This window comes from Engraulis encrasicolus, chromosome 4 (genome assembly GCF_034702125.1).
Source record: "Engraulis encrasicolus isolate BLACKSEA-1 chromosome 4, IST_EnEncr_1.0, whole genome shotgun sequence".
Taxonomy (NCBI): domain Eukaryota; kingdom Metazoa; phylum Chordata; class Actinopteri; order Clupeiformes; family Engraulidae; genus Engraulis; species Engraulis encrasicolus.
The window spans coordinates 32,918,951-32,944,338 of NC_085860.1; the positions used below are offsets into that span (position 1 = coordinate 32,918,951).

The 25,388-nt window shown below is 45.0% G+C and overlaps 2 protein-coding genes across 3 annotated transcripts in view; both read left to right on the forward strand.

Moving 5' to 3' along the window:
* Positions 1–12,374, forward strand: part of pidd1 (p53-induced death domain protein 1) — a 40,302-nt gene extending 27,928 nt beyond the window's left edge. Inside the window, exons 12-16 of the mRNA XM_063197245.1 lie at positions 2,594–2,717; positions 3,321–3,436; positions 4,354–4,461; positions 7,189–7,391; positions 10,992–12,374. Coding sequence (XP_063053315.1) covers positions 2,594–2,717; positions 3,321–3,436; positions 4,354–4,461; positions 7,189–7,391; positions 10,992–11,229 — 789 coding nt within the window. The 3' untranslated portion in view covers positions 11,230–12,374. The remainder of the gene's footprint in view (positions 1–2,593; positions 2,718–3,320; positions 3,437–4,353; positions 4,462–7,188; positions 7,392–10,991) is intronic.
* Positions 12,375–12,827: 453 nt separating this feature from the next.
* The window catches only part of slc25a22a (solute carrier family 25 member 22a), a 49,666-nt gene continuing 37,105 nt past the window's right edge, over positions 12,828–25,388 (forward strand). Inside the window, exon 1 of one of the 2 annotated variants that reach the window (XM_063197248.1) lies at positions 12,828–12,951. The gene's annotated coding sequence lies outside the window, so the exon portion shown is untranslated. Of the gene's footprint in view, positions 12,952–19,255; positions 19,359–25,388 lie in introns of those variants that run through there. The other variant, XM_063197246.1, reaches the window with a different exon arrangement.

Below are 25,388 nucleotides of genomic sequence, written 5' to 3' on the forward strand. Positions count from 1 at the left end.
GGTATGCGTGTTTGCCTGCATGACATGTGGGTAAATACTACACACAGTATATGCAACCAAGAGCTGGTAGTAATTAGGACCCCCTCCCCCTGCCTACAGTATAGCCGTTACCATTAACAAGAACTTGTCCTCACAAGGCTGCCATGTTTATTAGGCTTTCTCATGACAACATGGCTATGTTCCCTTCACTGCTGTAGCCTCATAATGTGTGCTGTTCCACCAGTGGATCACTGTAAGAGTCATTGAAAATCATACTGTCATAGTACTACACTACTAAGACATTAATTACATAGAATCCATTATGACTCGGTCATTGCCATTCTGGTAACAGAAAATGTATAACAGGGTCCCTGTCATAACAGATTAAATTAGATCATATAATCAGTCTGTTAAGGGGCAACATTTATTTTGACGGGCATCATAAACTGTAGCTTTTTTTGTGCCTGGTTGTCTAATGGCTACAGAAATTATTTATTTTTTCATTTCTTTTTTACTGCCAAGCCGGTTCGTTGCACAGTTGCCATGGTTTTCATTTCGAAGTCTGTTGCTGTGCTTGGTGCTTGTTTCATGTGGCTGATATAATGAAATCCACATTTTAATGTCTGCTTTCCTACCCTGTGGTGGGAGTTTAAAGCGTAAGTGATCTTCTAAAAATGCATGGAGAGAAAGATTTGGTCATCTCTGTCCAAATACATAATAATGAATAAATAAATACTAACATTTGTTGACTTTTTCCACATATTATATCTCAGTGCTGTGACTAATGTCACCATGACTGTGGTATTGAAATGTAATAAGCTGCCCACAGTCAAGCTTGGCACCGACAATACTGCATCTTGCCCTGCACCTTGCTAAGGAAACAATATTCTAATCATATTAAAAAGCTGGAGAGCCAGTGCTATTGCTGGAATTATAAAACGGTGATGGTATTATTGTCAAAATGAAATAAAATTTAATTGACAATTTTGCCAGTGCTGAAAATGAGTATAAGCCTGTGTAACTCCACGCACACACACACGCACACGCACACACACACACACACACACACACAAGCACAGAGACACACTCTATATAACCGTCCCAGGTGTGGTAGCCAGGCAGGCAAATGAGGTATAACAAAGCATATTGAAAGGGGGAGATGAAGTGCTGTGTTGAACCAGGGGATTGTCTTTCTGAGGCGCATCCAATTTACATTCTAATCCAGTGGTTCTCAACCTTTTTTGAACGCCCCCTTGACCTCATCATAAGCCTCCCAGCACCCCCTTGACCTCATCATAAGCCTCCCAACACCCTCTTGACCTCATCATAAGCCTGCCAATGTCCCTCTTAGTATTGAAAAATAAGTAAGGGTTAACGTTCGGCGAGAAGGTCGCTACCGTGGAATAGCAGCACGACAGAGAGAATCTTTAGACCCCGACGCGGAGCGGAGGGGTCTTGTTCTCTCTGAAGTGCTGCTATTCCACAAAGCGACCGACTCGTCGAAAGTTAACCCGCTTATTATATGGATATACTTAAATGATTCACACATGGCGGGGACATTTCTTTAGACCTATTTAATGTTAAGATTGTTGCTGCGCAAAACAAAACAGTGCCGTTGTGGAACACCGCTAGGCAACAGCTAGGTAGCAGGACAACAGGTGTTGTCTATCACAGCAGCTGATTAGAGTGACAAAAGACCGGACCCCCTGCGTAGTGATATGAAACATTCGCTTTAGCCACTGACTTGTAGGCCTATACAAGCCAGTGGCTTTAGCAGTGAACGTCTTGTTGCCAATTGACAGCGGTAGCCAGGACAACGCTGTCTATCACAGCAGCTGATTAGAGTCTTGTTGAAAAGTCGCTTTAGCAGTGAAAAGTCTTGTTGCCATTGACAGCGGTCTGTTATAGACCAACCCGTCCGTTATCGAAAAATAACAGACGTCCGAACGTTGGGGAGCCCCGTTGAAATGAATGGAGCATTCGACAGATGACGTCACAACCATATAATAAAATAGATTAATGCCCCCCAATGGCAACTAAGCCACGCCCCCACTCAGTTGTAGCCTTCTCAACGCCCACCTAGGGCCCCTTAACGTCTCCAGGGGGGCTGTGCCGCCCCCTTTGAGAAACACTATTCTAATTGTAAGGCCTATGCATTCTCAAAGTACAGTCAAATTCCTGGAAAAATACAGATTTCCACAGGGGGAAGTGGTACTAAAAGGCTATAAAGCCTCAGGAAACTGTCAAACAAGGACTATAATTACATTTTGCACCAGGGAGTGGGAGTGAGAATGAAAATTAATCTGGTCTCCATTTTTATGAGCGTAATATACACGGTTTTCCGAAGTCTTGTCATGTGCGAGATACTTTGGGGGCAGGTTTGATGGTGACATGTCGAGGAGGGCAAAAGACATTGTGCCTTGTGCACTGTTCTAAATGTGTGATCATTGAGTTTATAATAGAGCCTTATTGCGTGATCTGTGCCATATTTATGTTTTACTTGTGTGTCTCTCCTTGTCACCGGATGCGTGTGCGTGTGCGTGTGTGGTGTGTGTGCGTGTGTGTGTGTGTGCGTGTGTGTGTGTGTGCGTGCGTGTGTGTGCGCGTGCGGCAGGTGGAGAACAGGCTGGAGGCTCTGTGTGAAGTGTATGACGGCCCACAGCCCTCGGAGGTGTGTGATCTTCTGGAAGGGGAGCAGTTCTTCGCAGGCTTCGAGAGAGGCATCGACATGGACGCTGGTCAGTCAAAGACACACACACACACACACACACACACACACACACACAGGTTTTTACATTTATAGCAGAATTATTGGTCGTGGTATATACGCAGAGATATGCACACATACACTGAGCGCATTTGCATTACCACAATATGGATGTTTACATGCAGTCTATCAGTTGCATGTGTTCCACTCAAGTGTGTGACACGAAACCGGAATTCAAGGTTTATGATTGGCTACTTATCATTCTAGAATGTCAGTAACCCGATAATAACCTGTTAAAGGTGAGTAAGGTGAATACATGTCTTGAGAAATCAGTTTATTAGCCAAAAACCTACCTGTGCTAATCAGATTTCTCATAAACTGATAACTGCAATAAGCCGATTATTATAAACTGTTTATTCAGTTTGTATGAGCACTTTAATAAACTGGTTACTCAAAAAACCTGATTGATGTGCATATAAGCAGGCTCAATGTCTCTGACACACACACACACACACACACACACACACACACACACACACACACACACTCTCACTCTCTCTCTCTCTCTCTCTCTCTCTCTCTCTCTCTCTCTCTCTCTCTCTCTCTCAAAGGCTTGTGTGTGTGTGTGTTGCAGAGCGTCCGGACTGTGTGGAGGGTCGTCTGGCCTTTGTCTTCTACTCCCACCTGAAGAACCTGAAGGAGGTGTTCATCTGCCCTGGAGCAGGGCAACAGGGAGCCGTCAGGGGGCAGGTGCAGTACACCACATTACATTTACTTTACATTACATTTCGCTTACTTCGCTTACTCTTTACATTACTTTCATGTGTAACGGACAATAAAGTGTCATGTAATCTAATCTAATATACATTTATTACATTTACTACTAGGGCTGGATTCAAAAGATGGATCCTTTGCAGATGACTATAGACACTATATTCTTCTTGTTCTTCTAGCTTTTAGCTATTACAATAACTTTGATGCGGATGAATTAACAATGCCGCACCACGCAGCTACTGGCACAGCCTATGCCTGAAAGCGCCGTGATGCAGCCTCAAGTGGAAGGGTTGCACTATGTATAAATCCATAAATGGTTTAAACTTAAAAGTAAAACAAGTAGGTAGCAGGCTTCACTCAGGTTTCTTGATAACTTTTAAGGGTGCTGTCCCAAATGAATACTTAGAATCAAAGAAAAAGGGCGGCGCATTTTTTTCTTTTCTCTTTATTTTTTTGTGCACAGACGCGTTTCGGCGTGTGCCTTCCTCAGTGTGCAACCAAAACTTAAACTTAAAAGTAAAAACGGGCACTTTTGACCACATTATACGTTTGCCTCTGAGCTTTTGGTGTGGCAGTTTACGAACGTATGCCTACTCATTATTAATGCAGACCATTTTTACAACGAGGTAATTCGCAGTGTAATTAGCTCATTAACGTGTTAAACTGACTGCCCTACTTTCAATTATTGTTAGTAGTAGGCAGTGGGCTTGGGGGTGTCAGTGGGCATTGGACTAACGTTCATTACTAATGGGTCTCTGAATGATGATTAGCAAATTGTTCTATTGTGTGGTCATGTTTTAAGTAGTGTGTGTACGTGTGTGTGTACGTTACGTGTGTGTGTGTGTGTGTGTGTGTGTGTGCGCGTGTGTGCGCGTGTGTGTGTGTACGTACAGGTGTCATTCTATAGAGGAGAGGTGCCCACTGATCTGCCTGTGGAGGTGCTGAAGAAACGCAAAGGCCACGACAGCCAATGGATGGCCACCCTCCCCATCAGGCTACCGGTAACATAAGGGCTAGACTGCGGCCTATTTCAGTCCCTCCAGGATTTTGCACTGGGATTTTGTGATTTTTGCGGTCAAAATGCCTGATTTTGTGGCGGCATTTTCTCATTTTTTGCAAAGATTTTGCGGCATTTTCTCATTTTTTGCAAAGATTTTGCATCCCTTTCTGGGTTTTTTTGGTAACTGAAAACCACAATCAGTCTAAGCAGGCTTAAGACAAAAGAGAGAGAGATTCAGAAACACACTTCCTATATAATAGAATAATAAAATATTGTCAAAAGCTGTCAGAGCGTCTTATTAGCCAGTGCGTCCAATGTGTAAAAAAAAAATCATGGCCGCGACACTCATAAATCTCTGTCGATATTTTAGAACGACTTCGGGGGAAAACTGGACAGCGCGTTATGAAAAAATACTTGTGGGTATAGCCTACCACTAGGCCTAATGAAGAGCGTCGCGGGGTACAGTAGCCAGGCTGTAGGCTATGCAAGCGTTACAATGTCACCTGTTGGAAGACGCGTCTCTCTCTCTCTCTCTCTCTCTCTCTCTCTCTCTCTCTCTCTCTCTCTCTCTCTCTCTCTCTCTCTCTCTCTCTCGTGCTCGTATTGCAAGCTGTTGCATATTATTTGCTTGATGCAAAGTTGTGATGGCATACACGCTCTCGTTGACATGGTTGTGTGCATGGTTGTATGGATTCGCAAGACTTTATTGCAATAACACAGTGAAAGCGTTGAAGGGCCGTTCACTTCCTATCTCGGTGTCCTTGACTGAAACAAGTTGCAAAACTCCACACTTCCGAAACCTTTGCGATCGGCACTACAGTGATTGTTATCAGAAGGCTTGTGCCTACGCATAGACATAGACCCTTAAATTACAAACATTAGCGAACATTGAAAAAAGATCAGACAACGACCGTCGGGTAGCATGCTCATGAAAGCGACGGGGGAGAGTGGAGAAGTTCCGCAAACATGTAGCCTAACGTAAGATGTTTGCTACTGTGCGACAGTACCGCCACTATTTCATGACTGCATACACTTCTTCGTCATGGATAAATGGGCAACAATACTTTTTCCACCCAGGATTGCACTGAAAAGTAGGCTACTGCTGTTTAAAAAAGGTCATGAGTGTGCAGCACCGACGCCTGCGTGTAGGCTATGTGTGAGGGAGGGGAGGAGAGACGCGGAACAGCTGAGATGAGGGTCGCGACTTCCGAAATAGCAGGCAATTCTTTTTCAATGTTTCAGTGACATATTAACAAAAATGCTTCGTATTGGTTTTCATCTCCGGTGGTATTGTAGGCCTAGTCACATTTTTATTTTTTTTGACGAAAATATAAATCAATAAACTCCACAGAATGTTGAAATTTTGCGGGAAAAATGCGGCTTTACAGGAATTACGCGGCATCGTGAAATTATGCGGAATATCATTGAATTTGCATGAATCCACGCGATCGCTGAATCGCGAAAAACTGGAGGGACTGCTATTTATACAATCTAGCAGTCAATATAGTTATATGTTTTCATTGGTGGTGGGCCGTTATCGGCGTTAACGTTAAGGTTAACATGTCACGCTTGATTTTTTTTTTTTTGCAAAGTGAATTCATTTCGAGTTTTAACTCCTCTGGCATTCCAACTCTGAGAACAACTATCAGGTCTAGGCCAAATCACCGTGGGCCAGTGCTGTAAGGTTCTAGATACAGTATCTACTAGCCTGGCTCTGCTGTGAGCACTTTGCTGTACCTGTGTAGATCCTCCCTCTTTTAAAGGAGCCAACGCTCTTTTTAACAGTCAGTGGCAGATTCTCTCTCTCTCTCTCTCTCTCTCTCTCTCTCTCTCTCTCTCTCTCTCTCTCTCTCTCTCTCTCTCTCTCTCTCTTTTTCTCTCTCTCTCTCTTTCTCTCTCTCTCTGCCCATTAGAAATGCTGAATTGTTGAGGTCATTTTGTTTAAACAGCCTAAATGTTTGATAGATTTATCTGTAGGCCTATTATTTGCCTCTACAATTTAGCCTATAGCGCTGTTCATTTTGAAATTTCAGTATGACTGTAAATTCTTCCTAGCATATTCGACACACTTTACAAATATTGCAGTCATTTTATTCATCACCAAGTATCAACATGACCATTTTTTTTAAGCTGAGATGCATTTTGGAAAAAAGGGATGTGCTCTGGTCTAATGCACCATCTGTCTTAAGAAACCCCCAAGGTTTTTTTTCGTCATTATTTCGCTAGCGTGCCTATTCTGAATGAGCCATTTTGATATAGATTAATCTAGATTAATTTCAAAATTACAGTGAGATTAATCTAGATTAAAAAAATGAATCTATGCCCACCCCTAGTTTTCATCTTGTTATTGTGTCTATTTAGCAAGGTGCAGGGCGAGATATGAGTGGGCCAAGTTTGGCTGTGGGCCATATGAACTTATTTTATTTAATTTTAGATTTAGACAACATTGAATGAAACTGACTGACACACACACACACACGCACAGCGGAAGGGACATTTCTCAACAAAATTGCATAGACGGTGTCATAATTCCAAGGTAGGAATTGAGCAGGGGAGCATTAACAGGATTTAAAACTCGGGAGACAAATGTTCAATTCTGCATCTTGCCACAATTATTTATCTTCTCAAATTGGCCCCTGGCAGGTGGGGGCCCCTAGGCTGCAGCTTGTGTGTTCATATATCTCTCTCTCTCCCTCTCTCTCTCTTCTACACAAACGCATGCTCCCAGGCTCCAGGCTGGGAGGGTGGTGGCATGGGCATGTTTGAGGAGCGTGAGTACCCGCCACTGAACCTGGGCGACGCGGAGAGCGGCTACCTGACGGAGAGCAACCTGCTGGGCCTCTCGCTGCGCATCGGGCACGACTGGCGCAGCATTGGCATCAACCTGGGCATCAGCTACCACGCCCTCGACCGCATGGAGCACAAACACAGGTGTGCGCGATGTAGCAATACAAAACCTGTATATGACAGTACGTTGGTGTGTGTGTGTGTGTGTGTGTGTGTGTGTGTGTGTGTGGGTGTGGGTGGGTGGGTGGTGACAGAGTAACCCAAGGGGTATACAGTACACTACAACATACACAGGTGTGCGACTGGAGCACAAGTGTGTGTGACAGTGTGAGACACAGTACAACGAATGAGCTATCTTGAGACAGGTGTGGCCTAGACATAAATAAACGGAGGTATCCAAGACAGTACATGCACAGGTGTGTGAGACCCTGCAATCCTTCTCAACGACCCCCAAGGGCTCCCTAACGCCCACTAGGGGGCGGTAGAGCCCCCGTTGAGAAACGGTGTTATACAGTGTGTGTGAGAGAGAGAGAGAGAAACCATCCATACAGCATAGGTGTCTGCACTGAGAAAACGGAGCTTGCAGTCTCACAAGCTTGACTGCACGGAGAACAAAAGCGAGTGTGTGTGTCCGTCTTAGCGTGAGGATGGTGCCGTTAGCAACATCTTCCACCAGCTACACCCACTCAGTGTAAACAAGCAGAAATACTAAGCCAACCAAGCCCCTTAGTGATGGTGGTGGTGGGGGGAGGGGGACAGTGAGGGACATATCAGGGGCATCTGGTTGGCACTGGTGACCGCGTGGGTATCATTTACACCAGTAGGCATAAAGAGCAGGCGGAAACAGATGGGCATTAGAGAGAGAGAGAGAGAGAGAGAGAGAGAGAGAGAGAGAGAGAGAGAGAGAGAGAGAGAGAGAGAGAGAGAGAGAGAGAGAGAGAGAGAGAGAGAGAGAGAGTAATGGAGAAATAGAAGAGAGAAATAGAGAAAGGGAGGGAATGAGTGAGTAAGAGAGGGCTGAGGGCAGAGAGAGATATGGCACACAATATGGTATGGTGGTAGCTTGTGCACAGGAAGAAAGCACAATGGCTTCTGGGATATGCAGTCTTCACCTGGGCATCAGCCACTGTGAGCTGCAGATATTGTGAATAGAATCACAAGCTTTGCATATCATGTTTTTTATCATCATTAAAAGAGAAATGGTTGTGTGAGTAATTCTGTAAAACATCAAACATGCAGGTCTATACTCCCTAAGACTTACATGGCATAAAAAACGGTTAACTGAAAACGGTAAAATGAACAACAGGAAAGACCCACTAGACAGCTGGTCACAGTTGGAAGATAGGAAACGTCTGTCCGGGTGTCACGTATTCTAGAATAATTAAATGAAGTGCGGGGAAGAGAGACTCAAAGTGGAATGGGAGTGTCAGGTTGGTCTGAGGCACTCCTTTCTCTCTCCTTTGACCCAAAGTCTTAAAAGCTGAGTTTGTGTCTCTTCAGTGATGGTTTATAGATATAAAGGTTAAGTTTCTTGACAACATACAGAAACTTGCATGACTAGTGTTCGAGTATGGAATAAGGTCATTACCGTCTTATTACTGAATTGTGTGTGGATATCACTTTGTGTGTTAGAGGGATATGCAGAGGCCGTCTGTCCGACTATCTGTCTGATGTAGAGAGACAAGCAGTCGTGAAACAGTATTGTCTATGGTCATAGACCAGTGATGAGACTGCATGTTATCACATGTTGTGAAGTATTTGATATTGAAAACGTGCTATCACAAATCAAATGGAGGACAATGTTAGGTGATGGCGATAACTGTATGACCAGAGAGAGAGAGAGAGAGAGAGAGAGAGAGAGAGAGAGAGAGAGAGAGAGAGAGAGAGAGAGAGAGAGAGAGAGAGAGAGAGAGAGAGAGAGAGAGAGAGAGAGAGAGAGTGAATTGGCAGTAAATCATATAGCCTTCTGTTTGTTTGGATGAGCAAGAAGTGTTATGTATGGACTGCTGACGGATCAAACAGACTCTATGTGGAGCTGAATCACATGGTGTGTGTGTGTGTGTGTGTTAGCTTGGGAGAGAGAATGTTGAGATGAGAATTGAGATTTGTTTTAATCTCCCCTCTGCCAGTCATCGCTAAGCCATCTGGAACCCTGCAGGAGATTACACACGCTCACACTCGCACTCATACGCATACTCATAAACACACACACACACACACATACAATCATACGCATGCTCACACACACATGCATACAATCACACACGCGTGCGCATGCTCACACGCTCACGCATACAGTCACACACTCATACGCATGCTCATAAACACACACACACACACACACACACACACACACACACGTACAATCACACCCTCATATGCATGCTGTCTCACACACACGCATACAATCACACTGATACACATGCTCATACACACATCACACACTCATACGCATGCTCACTCACACACACACACACGCATACGATCACACACTCATACTGTACGCATGTTCACACACGCAGGGAAAAGGGAGCATGCTGTGTCACGCATGCTGATAAACACAGACACACACACACACACACGCACGCACACACACACACAAACACACACAGATACACACACACACACACAGGCATAACCATGCATTCACACAAGCATCTGCATGCATGTCCACAAACACGCATACACAAACATAATTTCATGCACAGCACACATGCTACATGCACACACACACACACACACACACACACACACACACACACACACACACACACACACACACACACACACACACACACACACATATTGTACACATGATTTGTGCATACCCAGACAGCCTCTTCAGTTTAATTTCATATCCAGATTGGCATGCTTCATTTTGGCTGAGGTACATGCACATATGTCCTCCTTTTTCCTCCTTCTCATATTCTTCCTCTCTTACCTCCCATTTTTGTCTATTTTTCCTCATGTGTAATTCATATTACACATTACATTCCATTTATAGCACTGTTATCCAAAAGCAACACTGTTATCCAAAGCAGCGTAACATAAGAGGACATATCACACAGTGCGTTGGGATGTGTTCTTCTTGGCATTACAATGTGTACTTGATATTAACTTGGATATTACCATATCAGGCTGTGCCATGTGTGTATGAATAAAGTCACAGAGAAAAATGGAAATGAAAATGAAAATAAAAACATAATCTCTCTCTCCTCTCTTCACCCCATAATCCCTCGCTCCCATTCTGCTGCTCTCCTCTTTTCTCCATTTTCACCTCACCCTCTTGCTCTTTTTGCCTCTGTCCCTTTCTCTCCCTCTCCCCATGTTTTCCCTGCTGTCTCTTCTCTCTTCTTTCGACTTTTCCATCCCTTCATCTCTCGTTTTTTGTCGCTACCCTCTTCTCCTCTTTTCTGCCTGCCCTTCTCTCCTCCATCCTCTCTCTCTCTTGCTCTCTCCTTTCTTGTTAGTCTTCTTTCTCTATCTTACACCCTTTTCTCCTCTCTCCTTCTTTCTTCTCCATTGTTCCCACTCCTTCCATCTTTTCTCCTCTCTCCTCCATTCTCCTGCCCTCTTTCCACATCCCCTTCTCTCTTGTTCTTCCCTCCTGCTTGCTCTCTCTCCCTCCTTCCCTCTTCTCCCTGGCTCCTCATCCCTCTCTCTCTCCCTCCCTCTCTCTCTCCCTCCTTCCCTCTTCTCCCTTGCCCCTCTTTCCTCATCCCTCTCTCTCTCTCTCTCCCCCAGGAATAATCTGGGTGCTCTGGTTCTGGAGATGCTCTTCCACTGGGCGCGTGCGCAACAGGACGAAGGGGCGGTGCCCCGTTTGATTGACGCCATGCTGGAGAGCGGGAGGCGGGACCTTGCGGAGGAAGTGGAGGAGATTGTGAGCGTGGGCAAGAGGAAGTACCAGGCCTCTCTCAAGAGGGTGGGGCTACAGGAAGACACACCCCCAGATAGTGAAACGCAGACCTCCACCACATGACGGAGGATGGATGGAGCACAGAACTCTACCACGTAATTGAGGATGGAGGGAGAATAGACCTCCGCCACAAAACTGAGGATTTTAAAGGAGCACAGACCTACTTCTTGTACCTGTGCTCTCATGCATTCTTTCAGCCTCTTCTGTTTATTTCTCTCCCACTCATATTCCTTTCCTCTCCTTTAGTCCTTAAAGATGCACTGTGTAATATTTTTAGTAGTTTATTTCCAGAATTTATGCTGCCTATTCACAAATGTTACCTTATACACAAATACTTACCACCACCATCAAATTCTAAATTCATTATGATTGGGGAAAATGGCACTTTTCGTACAGAAAAAGGTGGATCTTCTCCATGTCCGCCATTTTGAATTTTCAGAAATAGACATTTTTAGCTGCAAAACTGTCCCTGTTCTCTTCCTATCCTTGATTTTTTTTTTTTTAATCCATCCCTTTTTCCCTAGTGGTAATTCATCTCATTTTTTTCCTCAACCGCATCCCTCTCTAGTTCTACCTTTGTTGTGCTTCCATCTCTTTCTTCTGTTCCTCCTTACCTCACCTCTTCTCTTCCTCCTGCGGCTGCCCTCTCCTGCTGTGAATCACCTGTCACTCATCTTCCTTTCCCATGATCCTCTATTCTTCCTGTGGGGCAGCCAGATGGCAGCTCGATACACCTATGCCCATGTCCTCTTTTGGTACCCATAGACACTGGATATGATGACGGCACACTAAAGCCACACCCTTTATGGACGCACTCCCCATCAGAGACAACACTTCCTGACCTCAGAACCACGTCAGAAGGGCCTTGTAGACACTGTGAATGTGTGTGTGTGTGTGTGTGTGTGTGTGTGTGTGTGTGTGTGTGTGTGTGTGTGTGTGTGTGTGTGTGTGTGTGTGTGTGTGTGAGAGAGAGAGAGAAAGAGGGAGAGTTTGTGTGAGAGACAGAGTGTGGGTGAAATTGATAAGATTGTCAACACGCTACTGTAGTGTCAATAAATATTTTAGCACGGTGTTACAATGAAGAATAAAGCCACATGTATTGGTGGAAAAATATTATTTATTCATGATTCTCTGTGCCATTCATGTCATGATGTGTTCATCACAGACCATTGTTTTATATGGACTGAAACAGGATTAAAAAACCTGCTGTGTAAGCCAAGTTTATCATGTGTCTTTTTTAAAATACCCATCTACCCACATGTTTGGCGTGAGAAGTGCTTGTTTTTTTATCTGAGATTCAGCAATTCTGCATCACAGGCAGATTCTTCCCCCATCCATCACGCGACACTATTTTTGCTTCCAAGGTCATGGAGTGAAGACACCGTCACCGTGACGCAATACCAGGCCCTCCCTCTCTGCCCCTGCCGCAATCGACTGAACACGCCGACCTGCCTACCTTGATAAAGAATGGCGAATATGAGTTGAATTGTAATGACGTACTACTGCCGCTAGGGGTCAGAAATATGCATTTTTGATTGTATTTTTCCCTCTGCCACCACACGACATGCCGCTTCTCCATCTCTCCCGCACTACTACCATACTCCTCCCTCCCACCCTCCTCCTCCTCAAGGCTGGCTCCCCCTCCCTCCGTCAGGCACACAAATGCTAGCAACACCGGCAGGTTTGAGTACTGGAGCTCCGTCAGCCCTGAAGACTAGCGAAGGAAACACTCTTCTTGGTCGAAACAGAGCAGCTTCGTCCGGCGAGCACAAGTCCGAGCAGACGGTAAGCACAATACTCGGGTCAGGAGTAATTCAGTTTTTTTCCACGCAGCTCAGAAAATATATCACATTGTAAATGGAGAAAGGCAGTATTGGTTAGGTAGCTGTATAAACTCTGCATAATGCATTAATGCATCCCAATGGCAATAAGCCAGCTGTCGTTGCTGTCTTTAGGGACCATGTGATTCGTGTGTTAGACAACAAGAGCAGTTTAAGTTGGGGTTGACTTTTGGGGAAGATACTGCAGACCGCTATCTGCAGCTCCAGGCGGATGATTCCCCGTTATGTAGCGAGACACGGCTGCCCATAAGGATGTGACGCGAACCAGCATTTCGCCTCTCCCGATGCGTTGCTCAGAGATTCAACTGCTTATTTAGTAAAAAAGTGATCTCTAAATACCATAGCTTCAGAGGTCTTACTGTTCGTGTTTATTCTGAGGCATCCGTTTCAAGCGTGCACATGCCAGATTCTTGCAGGAAACATCTGTGTCGTGTTGGGACTATGCCACTTGAAAGGCTAACGGTAGCCCACCATCCTTCAGTATTAGCGTGTTTTTCTATATCGGTTAGCGGCGAGTTTATTCATTCAGCAATTCATTTGACCAGTGTTGCAATAAATGCTAGCTAGCTAGTGCATCCCTGTCTGTCATTTCAAATAGACTTTCATTGATTTAGCATGGTGGACGTGTGTGACAGACCTTGATTTCGCCGTGGGCGTAACTGTCTTGTAACGGGACTGCGTGGTGTCCCTGAAACCGGTGTAGAACTAGTGCGAGGGTTTTTGAAAGGACGTTTGTGTGTGGCTCGTAGGTTTGATGCTGGGTTTCTAAACTCAAATTGCGGCAGACAGAGTGGAGTCGTGAGTGCAGCGTGCGTCTGTACCAAGGAGGTCTATCATTGGTCTGTACGTACGTGCATGCGTGTTCGTGACAGACTGAAAGGCGCGTTCACGATATGCCAGGCAGTCCACTGAGGGAGCATCGTACTAGAAGACCACGAGCAATGTAATCAAGATTTTACCTATTTCGGGTTGCTTTCATCATAAGATTGTCGTCACTGGAGTGAAAGAAAGCCATAAACCATTATGTCCCACGTTTCTCTTGTGCTGTCATTGGGGGCAGCCTAGAGAGAAAATTACTAAATGTAACCCATGTAATCCGGGCCGTGTATAACCCATCTTGCTATTATGAACTAAATAAATAAAACTGATGGGTGACTCGCACAACAGACGCTTGGAGACTACTGTTTGGAGTCAGCTGATACTGTTTCTATATTGTCTCTCAGTCCTCCACTCATCCTCAGTAGTGATGGATGATCTTGTCTGTTAAAACACACACACACACACACACACACACACACACACACACACACACACACACACACACACACACACACACACACACACACACAGAGTCTAGCCAGAAGAGACACCCTGGCACTGTGTCAAGGCCGGCTCAACAGCTGACAGGGATGGGGATAGGATGGGGTGATGGGAGGTGGGTGGTGGCGGGTGTCAACCAGCAGGGTCAACCTCTGGTGGTCATGTGATGTAAACACACTGGGCCTAGTTTGAAACCTCACTGGATTACAGCGGCAGAGTTTCTGGCGGCCAATGTTATCCATTGGCGTTTTTTCAGTGGTTCAGTCAGCTGTTACGTATGTGTGGGTTTATGTGATGTGGCTATGGTAGTGCAGGTTTGGCACGTTACACTGTTATGCGCTACACATCATAAGCATCTGCATGAGTTGATATATGCAGTTGTTGCTGTCACATTCAGTGTAATATGGCTCTTATTACTATGTAGGATAGCTAGCTAGGGAGTGGGGACACAGAAGGTGAAAAATCGTTCTGTCTACATACAAACTGTCTGCATATGAAACAGTTCTCTGTCAAACTATCTGAAAGTGCAAAAAAAACATAATCATTACATTACACTTAGGTGACGCTTTTTTTTCCAAAAGTGACTTACAATCATTTTAAGTACAGTGCATTGGTTCCTGGAGCAGTGTGGGGTTAGGTGCCTTGCTCAAGGGCACCTCAGCCATTGAGTGAGATAGGGAGTGGAAGGGTGGGATTTGAACCGCCAATACTCTGATCTAAAGCCCATGTCCTTAACCACTAGGCCATGGCTGCCACTACTCGGCGACAAACTTGGGTGTGTTTTTTTATCCTTAAACTCTTTAAGACACAGCCCCTGTTACATGTTGCTAGATTTACAGTGAGCAAGTCGTAATGGATTACTGAAGACTCTGTGGTAGTGAAGTCCTTTCAATAACTAGAGCATTCCACAGACGGAACATATTATGAGCCTGCACATGCTTTAGTGCTATCGATCACCCCTGGCACCTCTGTCATGTTGCAACTGTTAACTGATATGTCAATCTGTCGTGGGGTGTATCGAACCATAGGTCAGAAATCGTGAGACGAACCAAATCATGATTTGGGTGTATCGTTACAGCCCTAGCATTCACCCAGCAACTATTAACTGATCCGTTTTGGGAGAATAGTTCTGAGCTTCAATGGTTCAGTGGCTAGCTAGGCTGTCCTCGGAAGACCCGTTTCCATGACTATAGCTAGGGTATATCTCTCGATTTCTAGGATAATAATCTGGAAAGCCTCTGCCATTACTCTGTGAAAACAAGTGTCCTACCTGCACAGACTGAACTCGCCAGGAAAGCAGAGGGCCTGCAATAAACTGATTACACACACACACACACACACACACACACACACACACACACACACACACACACACACACACACACACACACACACACACACACACACACACACACACACACACACACACACACAGCCATATAGATTCCAGTCAAAGAGATGGATCCTGTACACACACACACACACACACACACACACACACACACACACACACACACACACACACACACACACACACACACACACACACACACAGTTCAAGCTCAAGTTTCAACGTTATTGCCCCCAAAAGGGGCAATTAAACATGATGCAAGACAACAACATATAGACAACAGATAGCACAGGACAGACCATAAAGTGCAAGGTTAAAAAGGACCATAAATAGGGTTATAAAATAAAATAAAATACAAATCATCATAATAAGTACAATAAGATCAACATCATCACACCATAAAATGCCATAAAAACACCAGGGATCAAGTCAGGTGATCAATGAGGATCTGAATTGAACAGGGAGATGGCACTGAGGACACAGAGGCACCTAAATCTGTAGCTTTACACACACACACACACACACACACACACACACACACACACACACACACACACACACACACACACACACACACACACACACACCTGTAGGCTGCCACTGTGTGAGAGGCAGAGGTGAACCTGACACTCCCAAGGTCTTCTCTCATCATCTCAGCCAATCAGACGATGCCACACGAATGGGTGGGTCCGGTCTGGTCCGTCTTCACTGTCAAAGAGGAAAGAAGACGCTTCTGTCCTGGCCATCTATAATTCACTGACCCAGGAACAGATTCCTGCCTGGCCGTGCACAGGAAATGATTTTTTGATCGTTTGTAATTCACTGACCCAGGAACAGATTCCTGCCTGGCCGCGGACACAGGAAATGATTTTTTGATCGTTTTCAATTCATTGACAGAGGAACAGATTGGCCTGCTGCCATTGATAACCTTACTGCTCTAGGAACATCCTGTTTTGATGTTGCTTTTTACTGACCCAGGAACAGTGTTATGGCTGCTGACCCAGACAGGAAGGAAAAGGATGAGAGCGGGAGAGAGATGTGCTGTGCTGTGGGAATTAAATTATAATCCCATGTAGAGGCCGCACAGGGACAGAATTATAATCTAGACCTGTGTGTGTGTGTGTGTGTGTGTGTGTGTGTGTGTGTGTGTGTGTGTGTGTGTGTGTGTGTGTGTGTGTGTGTGTGTGTGTGTGTGTGTGTGTGTGTGTTTGCGTGTGTGATATGTTACCTCAGGAGGGTAGACATGCCTGATAGTTCTACACATACTCTGCTGCCCTCGCCATGACAACCGAAACCATGACAACCACCAGTAGAGCTGAGCAGAGCAAAGCTTAGAGCCATGTCTAGCAGGAGAGAATATGGACAAAGAATCTGTGATGATAGAGATGAACGTGTGATGAAGGAAGACATGACACATAAACAGAGAGAGGGAGGAAACGACTGAGAGAAAGCCATAGTGTGTGTGAGAGGAGGGCAAAGAATGATGGGTTGTGTGAGAAAGGGATAGGGAGAATTAGAGGGAGTAAGAGGGGAAAGGTGTGTGTGCGTGTGTGTGTGTGAGAGAGAGAGAGATGCTGAAGACAAAAGAGGCAGGACAAATAGACAGTGTGTCTCCAAACACTGCAACAAGATACGCATCCCTTAGAAAGAGAAATAGGGAATGAAAGAACAAGAGGGTAGAGGGGAGAGAGAGAGAGAGAGAGAGAGAGAGAGAGAGAGAGAGAGAGAGAGAGAGAGAGAGAGAGAGAGAGAACTATGGGGACTGGGAAAGATGTGAGAAAGAAGGGAAGAGCTGACAGACTGAAAATGTATGGGTGGTGTGTGTGTGTGTGTTTGCCAGACAAGACAAACTGTGACCTATAACGGTGCATTTGAATGCTGGTTTGATCACAGACAGAACTGGGTCAGACAGAACTCTTTTGGGTCCACACACACACGCGCGCACACACACACACACACACACACACACACACACACACACACACACACACCTGGTTGATTTCCTTGCATACCTAAAATATTCCAGATGTAAAGAGTCTGACAGGGTCTCTCTCTCTCTCTCTCTCTCTCTCTCTCTCTCTCGCGCATAGGCGGCATAGTGTAAATACCATTGATAACGTGCTGGTATGGTACACATATTGGCTGCATACATACCCCTCTGATTATTTGAGTGTAATCTGGCTGATGTGTACACACCAATCATCATATTACAGCATGAGTGAGGTGGGGTCAAAGCTTACTCATAAACAGATGAAGAGATTGTGTGCGAGAGAGAGAGAGAGAGAAAGAGAGAGAGAGAGAGAGAGGCAGAGGGAGAGAAGGCAGGAGAAAGCAGGGTTGAAAATGAAGATTAGAAAAAGTCAAGTTAGGCCATCTCACACCATCTTAATGACACACACACACACACACACACACACACACACACACACACACACACACACACACACACACACACACACACACACGGACAGTGTTTAGACCCCTTGGTTGAAATGGGTGTGAGGCTGACTGAAATGCAGAAAGAGAGAGAGAGTGAGTTTAAGCTTATTGGCTGTAATGGATGTGAGTGGAGATGGAGGAGTCTGTAAAGGGGGACATTAGGGCTTTATTAGTGTGTCAGTGAGTCTCACACACACACTTTCTCACTCACTCACGCGCACACACAAACACACACTAACACTCACACACACAGTGGCCTCAAGGCCCCCATTACTGCTACTTCTCACACCGAAGCACACAGACTAATAAGTGTGTGTGTGCGTGCGTGCACGGCGTGCGTGTGTGCGCATATGCTTTTGACTGAGTGAGTGGAGCTGGTGATAGGTTAATCAGTGTGTGTGCATTTGTGAGTGGACAAGCATATGGGTGAAACACAGCCTGTGTGTGTGTGTGTGTGTGTGTGTGAGAGAGACAGAGAGACAGCGAGGGCACCTATAGGACAATATGTGACTCATTAAAACCTCCATGTTCATGATAACAGGCTCTTTGGACACACACACACACACACACACACACACACACACACACACACACACACACACACACACACACACACACACACACACAGGACTATCATACTCGTTGAAGCACATATTCACTTCACTGTGTGTGTGTGTGTGTGTGTAATCTCTTTTCTTTGTGAGTCAGCGTGTGTAGGCGGCCACTGATGCAGTTTTAGTTTGAGGACCACAGAGTAGAATCTAAAATGACACACACACACACACACACACACACACACACACACACACACACACACACACGCATTCCCCTCACCTAGAGCAGGGTACTTTAGGTTGCCAACTGTAGGTTTTTGGGTCATGTGTCGAAACGAAAGTGTTATAAAGTGCAACTGCACTCTGATGATGACATCAGGCAACCAATCAAAATGACTGTCACGCCGAGGAGGGAGGGAGGGGGGTGATGGGATGTGTGCCTGCAATGAGAGGTAATGAAAATCAAAAAGTCACTCAGGTGACTCCGACCAACCAATTGCAGCAATGTCACACGATGTCCAGTTTTAGCTAAAACATAACCTGCATCATACTTCCATTCATTAGGAGAGAGAGAGAGAGAGAGAGAGAGAGAGAGAGAGAGAGAGAGAGAGAGAGAGAGAGAAACCATCTATATAGCATAGGTGTCTGCACTGAGAAAACGGAGCGGAGACATCAAAAGGAAGAGAGGTATGCTCATAGACGGACAGAGATTTTCCATATATAGACATTTTTAGCTGCAAAACTTGCTATACTTTGGTCATGCTAGTAATTGTTAGTTTATTACTAGTAAATATTCATGAAAATATCAAATTTGGCAATAGGCACCAGAGTTTCAATGAGCAGCATAGTTGCAATACCTACTCTGGCCACCATTGTACACAGTGGACCTTTTAAAAAACCTCTAAAATCCTCAGGATGAAGCAAAGAGGTGCTGAGATACCAAAGGTCTCAAGGACAGACAAAATGAATGTCATAAAAGTCATTAGGGCTCAATGGGAGCAGTGATAAAACACGCCCAGTGAAAAGCCAATGCACACAAACCAGAGATTAGCTAGAGATTATCTGAAGTTGTGTGTATCCAGTCTGGATTATAAAGTGCACATTAGGTTCAGATTATCAAGTAGACTTTTTTAGGGGTCTTAGATTATGAAGTAAATGAGAGTTTTATATAATAAAGCAGTAATAGATATCAACGAGGGCTGTGTGCAGGCTAAATTATGTTTGGCCAATCTGTACACAGATGGCGGTTTTAACATCAGCTAAACATGGAGAGTAGGAGAGAAGGGGGGAGAACAACACCTCCTTTTCAGTCTAGTGCACACACTCTGTTTACACGGCTAAGTGTGTGTGTGTGTGTGTGTGTGTGTGTCCTGGTGCGGTGTGGTGTGTATGGCAGGTCATGGTCCTAAGGAGACGTAAATGGATCACTGAACACACACACACACACACACACACACACACACACACACACACACACACACACACACACACACATTGCTGGTTGGCTGCTTGGTTGCTTATGTGCAGCCATTGTTTTTGTTCTTGGCTTTCCTTGCCGTTTTACAGCTACAGTATAGTCAATGCAGCTCCCACTGCTCACTATTGTGCTTTATGAAACCTGTGTGTGTGTGTGTGTGTGTGTGTGTGTGTGTGTGTGTGTGTGTGTGTGTGTGTGTGTGTGTGTGTGTGTGTGTGTGTGTGTGTGTGTGTGTGTACTTGTTATACCACTATTGTGGAGACCAAAACCTGACATTTCGCCACTGTCGCTGTGAGGACATTTGTGGTTGTGAGGACATTTTGGTCGGTCCTCACAGACATTAAATATGTTGTTTTGTTGTTGATGAAAAAAATGTGCCACCGGTTACGGTTGGGGATTATTTTGGTCAGGGCACAGTGTCGCATTTGAATGCTAGTGAAATGCATTGGGGTCAATGGAAGGACCACACAAAGAGATACTAGTAATATACAAGTATATGTGTGGGTTTAGTGTGTAAAGCCTGACACTTGATGATGGCTTGCACGCTGTGTGTGTGTGTGCACGCACATATATATGTATATTTTTTTAGCTTTATATTACCAGGAAAATGGACCCATTGACATTAAAATTCTCTTTTACAAGTGTGGCTGCACAATTTACAAAGTGTACGTATGTACGACGTATGTGAAAAGCAAGACGCTTGATGACTGCTTGAAGGTCCACAGTGGTGTGTTGTTCAAAGGTCGGCAGTCAGGTCAGGGCCATGGACATGGTATCTCTGCATGGGTGACACAGAGTCCTCGACCTCCCATGCCTTCCTGTTAGGAGCAGCAGAGGACAGGAGTCAAAACAGCGTGCAGGATTGGCTGCCTTGTTAAGCCCCCCAGGGTATTGCATGGGCCCTTGGGTTGGTGGCTCTGTATGGTTATTACATTGGTGTGTGTGTGTGTGTGTGTACTTTAGCTCATCTGGTTACTATATGTTTGTGTGTCTCTCTACACGCCTCCTGTTACTCTGTGTGTGTGTGTGTGTGTGTGTGTGTGTGTGTGTGTGTGTGTGTGTGTGTGTGTGTGTGTGTGTGTGTGTGTGTGTGTTAACTTGTCTGGTGATTGTGTGGGTGTGCGTGGGTTCAAGGTTCACCACAGTAGCAGAGCGAAGGTTGGTCTCTGCATTCATGGTCCTGTTTAATCACTCCACTCTTATCTTGCAGTGCTTTCAAGTGGGCTTTTAGCCCCGATTACAAGCCGCTGTGTGTGTGTGTGTGTGTGTGTGTGTGTGTGTGTGTGTGTGTGTGTGTGTGTGTGTGTGTGTGTGTGTGTGTGTGTGTGTGACAGAGAAGGAGCGAATGAGAGGAGTAGATTAGGAGAGGAAGGAAAGAAGAGCAGGATTGCATTGATCATTGGTCAAACTTGTGTGTGTGTGTGTGTGTGTGTGCGTGAGTGCGTGAGTGCATGAGTGCATGCATTTGTCTGTGTTAGCAAGTGTATGTTGCCATTGATCATTTGTAGAGAGGACACACTCCTGCCGAGATGAAAGGAGCATGTGAGAAGGAGGAGGAAGAGGAGGAGGAGAAGGAGGTGTTTATTGGTCCGATGTTCCCCTGACTAGGCACTGAGTCAGGTATTTATTGAGTCAGGTTTCTACTAAGACCCGTGTGGTGCTGGGGAAACCACTGTTCTGTTGGATTGGCGTCGAATCACCGGATGATGATTGTGTTCAGACTCAGAGACACCAGTGCTGCTGTTGGGCAGCTCTGGCCTTGTGAATTGGTCTTTCAATCTTGGGGTTGTAGGTACGAATTCCACCGGAACTTGAGTGCCCTTGAGCAAGGCACTTAACCCCACATGGCTCCAGGGACTGTAACCAATACCCTGAAAAAAATGTTTGGATTAAAAAGAAAAAGCTTCACGTAATGTAATTTAATGGTCTGAAATGACCAAAACTAACGAAAGACAAAACAAAAGACAATAACAATATCAACAAGAAAGCAACTGCCTACAGCAAGGCATCAAATGATTTCCCAATGTAAATCGTCCTGAGAGACGTTGTGGTGAGGTTATCTACTACGTGCCATCCCGCCTTGATATGCCACCCCAGGACGTTTAACTGCTCGGCTCTGACTTTCAGTTTCACTCTCTGTTAACGCCCGCCTGACCACAATTGAATGATTCTCAGGCCATTGAACAGAATTAAAACTGGAGAAATCTCCCAGGTGACAAGACAAAATATGTCTTCAATCTGCGAAAAGAAGTCCAGTTGCTTACAACGAATATATTTGCCATTAAAAATACTAGTCATCATGGTTCCATTGCCAAAGTGCCCAAAATATACATTAAGTGCCCCATACAGAGGTATAGTACTTAGTCACATGCTACGTTTGTATTTGTATGACACATTTAATTCAGAATTAACTGGATTTAATTCTAAGTCAGAGGAAGACTCGTATACTATGGGTGTTCAACATGAAAGAAGAGGATGCCTGACTTGAGGGAGCCATGCTGTTAATTAACCTTTACGAGCGCATCGTCCATACCACCTGGTAGGATTGTTTGGACTACGAAAGTTCTGAAGAAATGTTTGGCGCCCTAGAATGCAATGTGGAATTCTTGCATTGCAGCAGAACACACTCTTTTTTTAAAGGGACACTGTGTGAGATTTTTAGTTGTTTATTTCCAGAATTCATGCTGCCCATTCACTAATGTTACCTTTGTCATGAATACTTACCACCAGCATAAAATTCAAAAAAGTATTCATTATGACTGGAAAAATTGCACTTTTCATACATGAAAAGGGGGGATCTTCTCCATGGTCCGCCATTTTGAATTTCCAAAAATAGCCATTTTTAGCTGCAAAAATGACTGTACTTGGACCATACTAGAACATATTTGTTTATTACATAGTAAACTTTCATGTAAATATCAAATTTGGCAATAGGCAACACAGTTTCAATGAGCAGCATAGTTGCAGTAACTTTTTTGACCATTTCCTGCACAGTGTACCTTTAAAAGACTGTTCTTACATCTGAGACAGGCAGAGAGAAACTTTGAGAGTCGTGCTGTTCATGAAGTCAGGCAGAAGGAGTCTCTGGGAGTCGGGGCCGGGCTGTTCATTAAAACTGAGGGAGCTAAATGCTCCCACACACATTCGACAGTCTCTCCTGCAAGAAAAGCAAAAGTCAGCTTTTTAGGGCGGCTTTACACTAGAGATTATACAAACTGTACTTATAATGTGTGCGTGAGTGTGGGCAAGCTCTACTCTACTCTACTACGCATCCATGCAGGGCTGTGAATTAACTTTTTCCATCACTAGCCAATTTGGCTAGCTAGTAGATGTTTAATCCTACTAACCACACATACAGTCTCCACCAAGTGCAAGTTTTCACTACATTTGTACGGTTGGCTGGTGTTAATTTAGAGCCCTTCGTCCGTGTGTATGTTTATAGATATAATTGTAATTGTACTGTCCAGCAGAGGTAATGCTTTAGTTATCTACATAATCTCAAAGGAAATGAAATATTTTCTCACCCAAACCAAAAACTGAAATTGTGTCCAGATCACGACGCATTCCCTTTGACTTACATGCGCAGGGGTCATGCAGCTGTCTGTGACAGGTTAGGTTTAGGGAACGATTTGGTAAGGGCACACATTTTAAACTCAGAAACATGGCATTACTGACAGGTTAGGTTTAGGGATGGTTTTGGTCAGGGTACAATTCTAAAACTCAGAAAGTTATTTTTAGGGGTATTGGGAAGGGCACAGCTAGACCAATCAGAAGCTACCTATGTGCTCTAGACAGCAGGGAAAGCGTCGGAATCTGGACGCAATCTCACATGTTGATTTGCGTGAGAAATTTGACGCAATTTCTCGAGATCGGGCTCAACTTATAACAGCAATGCTGAACAATGCCGTTGGGATTTACTGCATGTGAATGTCTTGAGTGCAGAAGATTTCATCTGTTTTGTGGATGTGGTTAGTGTGTGTGGAAGTGGTTTACAGCTTTGTCTGAATAGTGGCTTGTGTGTGTGTGTGTGTGTGTGTGTGTGTGTGTGTGTGTGTGTGTGTGTGTGTGTGTGTGTGTGTGTGTGTGTGTGTGTGTGTGTGTGTGTGTGTGTGTGTGTGTGTGTCTGTTGTGAGCAATGACTCTGCTTTGCCTTGAGTGGCAATGGCCTAAAAGGCAGTCACTGTTCTTACAGTAAACTCTTTCTTCTGTCTTCAAGTGTGTGTGTGTGTGTGTGTGTGTGTGTGTGTGTGTGTGTGTGTGTGTGTGTGTGTGTGTGCATGTGCGCGCATGCGTGTGTGTGTATGTGTGTGGTCGTGTGTGTGCATTCCTATTGGTGTGTGTGTGTGTGTGTGTGTGCGCATGCAGCACCCCTTGCCTTAAAAAGCAGTGGGCTAGTGAAAGGCTAAACAAGGCGTGAGAGACGGTCCTCACCCTCTCCCCAGAGAGATGCATCATGGGAGAATGTCCAATCCTGGGCTTCGACCAATAGCCAGTGAGAAGAGGCTACGGGTCGGGGAGACAAACTTGAACAAAAGACAGGATGTGGGGAAGTTAAAAAAGAGAAGGATGATGGAGAAGTGGCAGAAGACTGTGTGTGTGTGTGTGTGTGTGTGTGTGTGTGTGTGTGTGTGTGTGTGTGTGTGTGTGTGTGTGTGTGTGTGTGTGTGCGTGTGTGCATGACGTGACGCGGAATCGAAAGTGGATGTGAGCTTGTGAGCATGTGACAAGCACAAGCATGGAAATTGAAATGGAATTACAGCACGTTAACGTGTGTATTTGTATGTGTGAGAGGGAGAGAGAGAACGTCCGTGTGAATGTAACCCGTGTGTGTGACTGTGACTGTGTATATGTATATGTCTTTTTGTGTGTGTGCGTGTGTGTGTGTGTGTGTGTGTGTGTGTGTGTGTGTGTGTGTGTGTGTGTGTGTGTGTGTGAGAGAGAGAGAGAGAGAGAGAGAGAGAGAGAGAGAGAGAGAGAGTCTGGCCGTCCAGTCTGACATAGTTTTCCTGTGTGACCTGCTATGAACTTATTCCAGTGGTTCTTGGTCACCCGCCAAGTTTGCTGCTCAGCTGTGACTCCTCTCCCTCCCTACCCCGTCAGCTCTCTCTCTCTCTCTCTCTCTCTCTCTCTCTCTCTCTCTCTCTCTCTCTCTCTCTCTCTCTCTCTCTCTCTCTCTCTCTGTCCTGAGCTCTCACTGTCTCTCCTTCCCTACCACTCTCACACACTCGCTCTCTACCTCC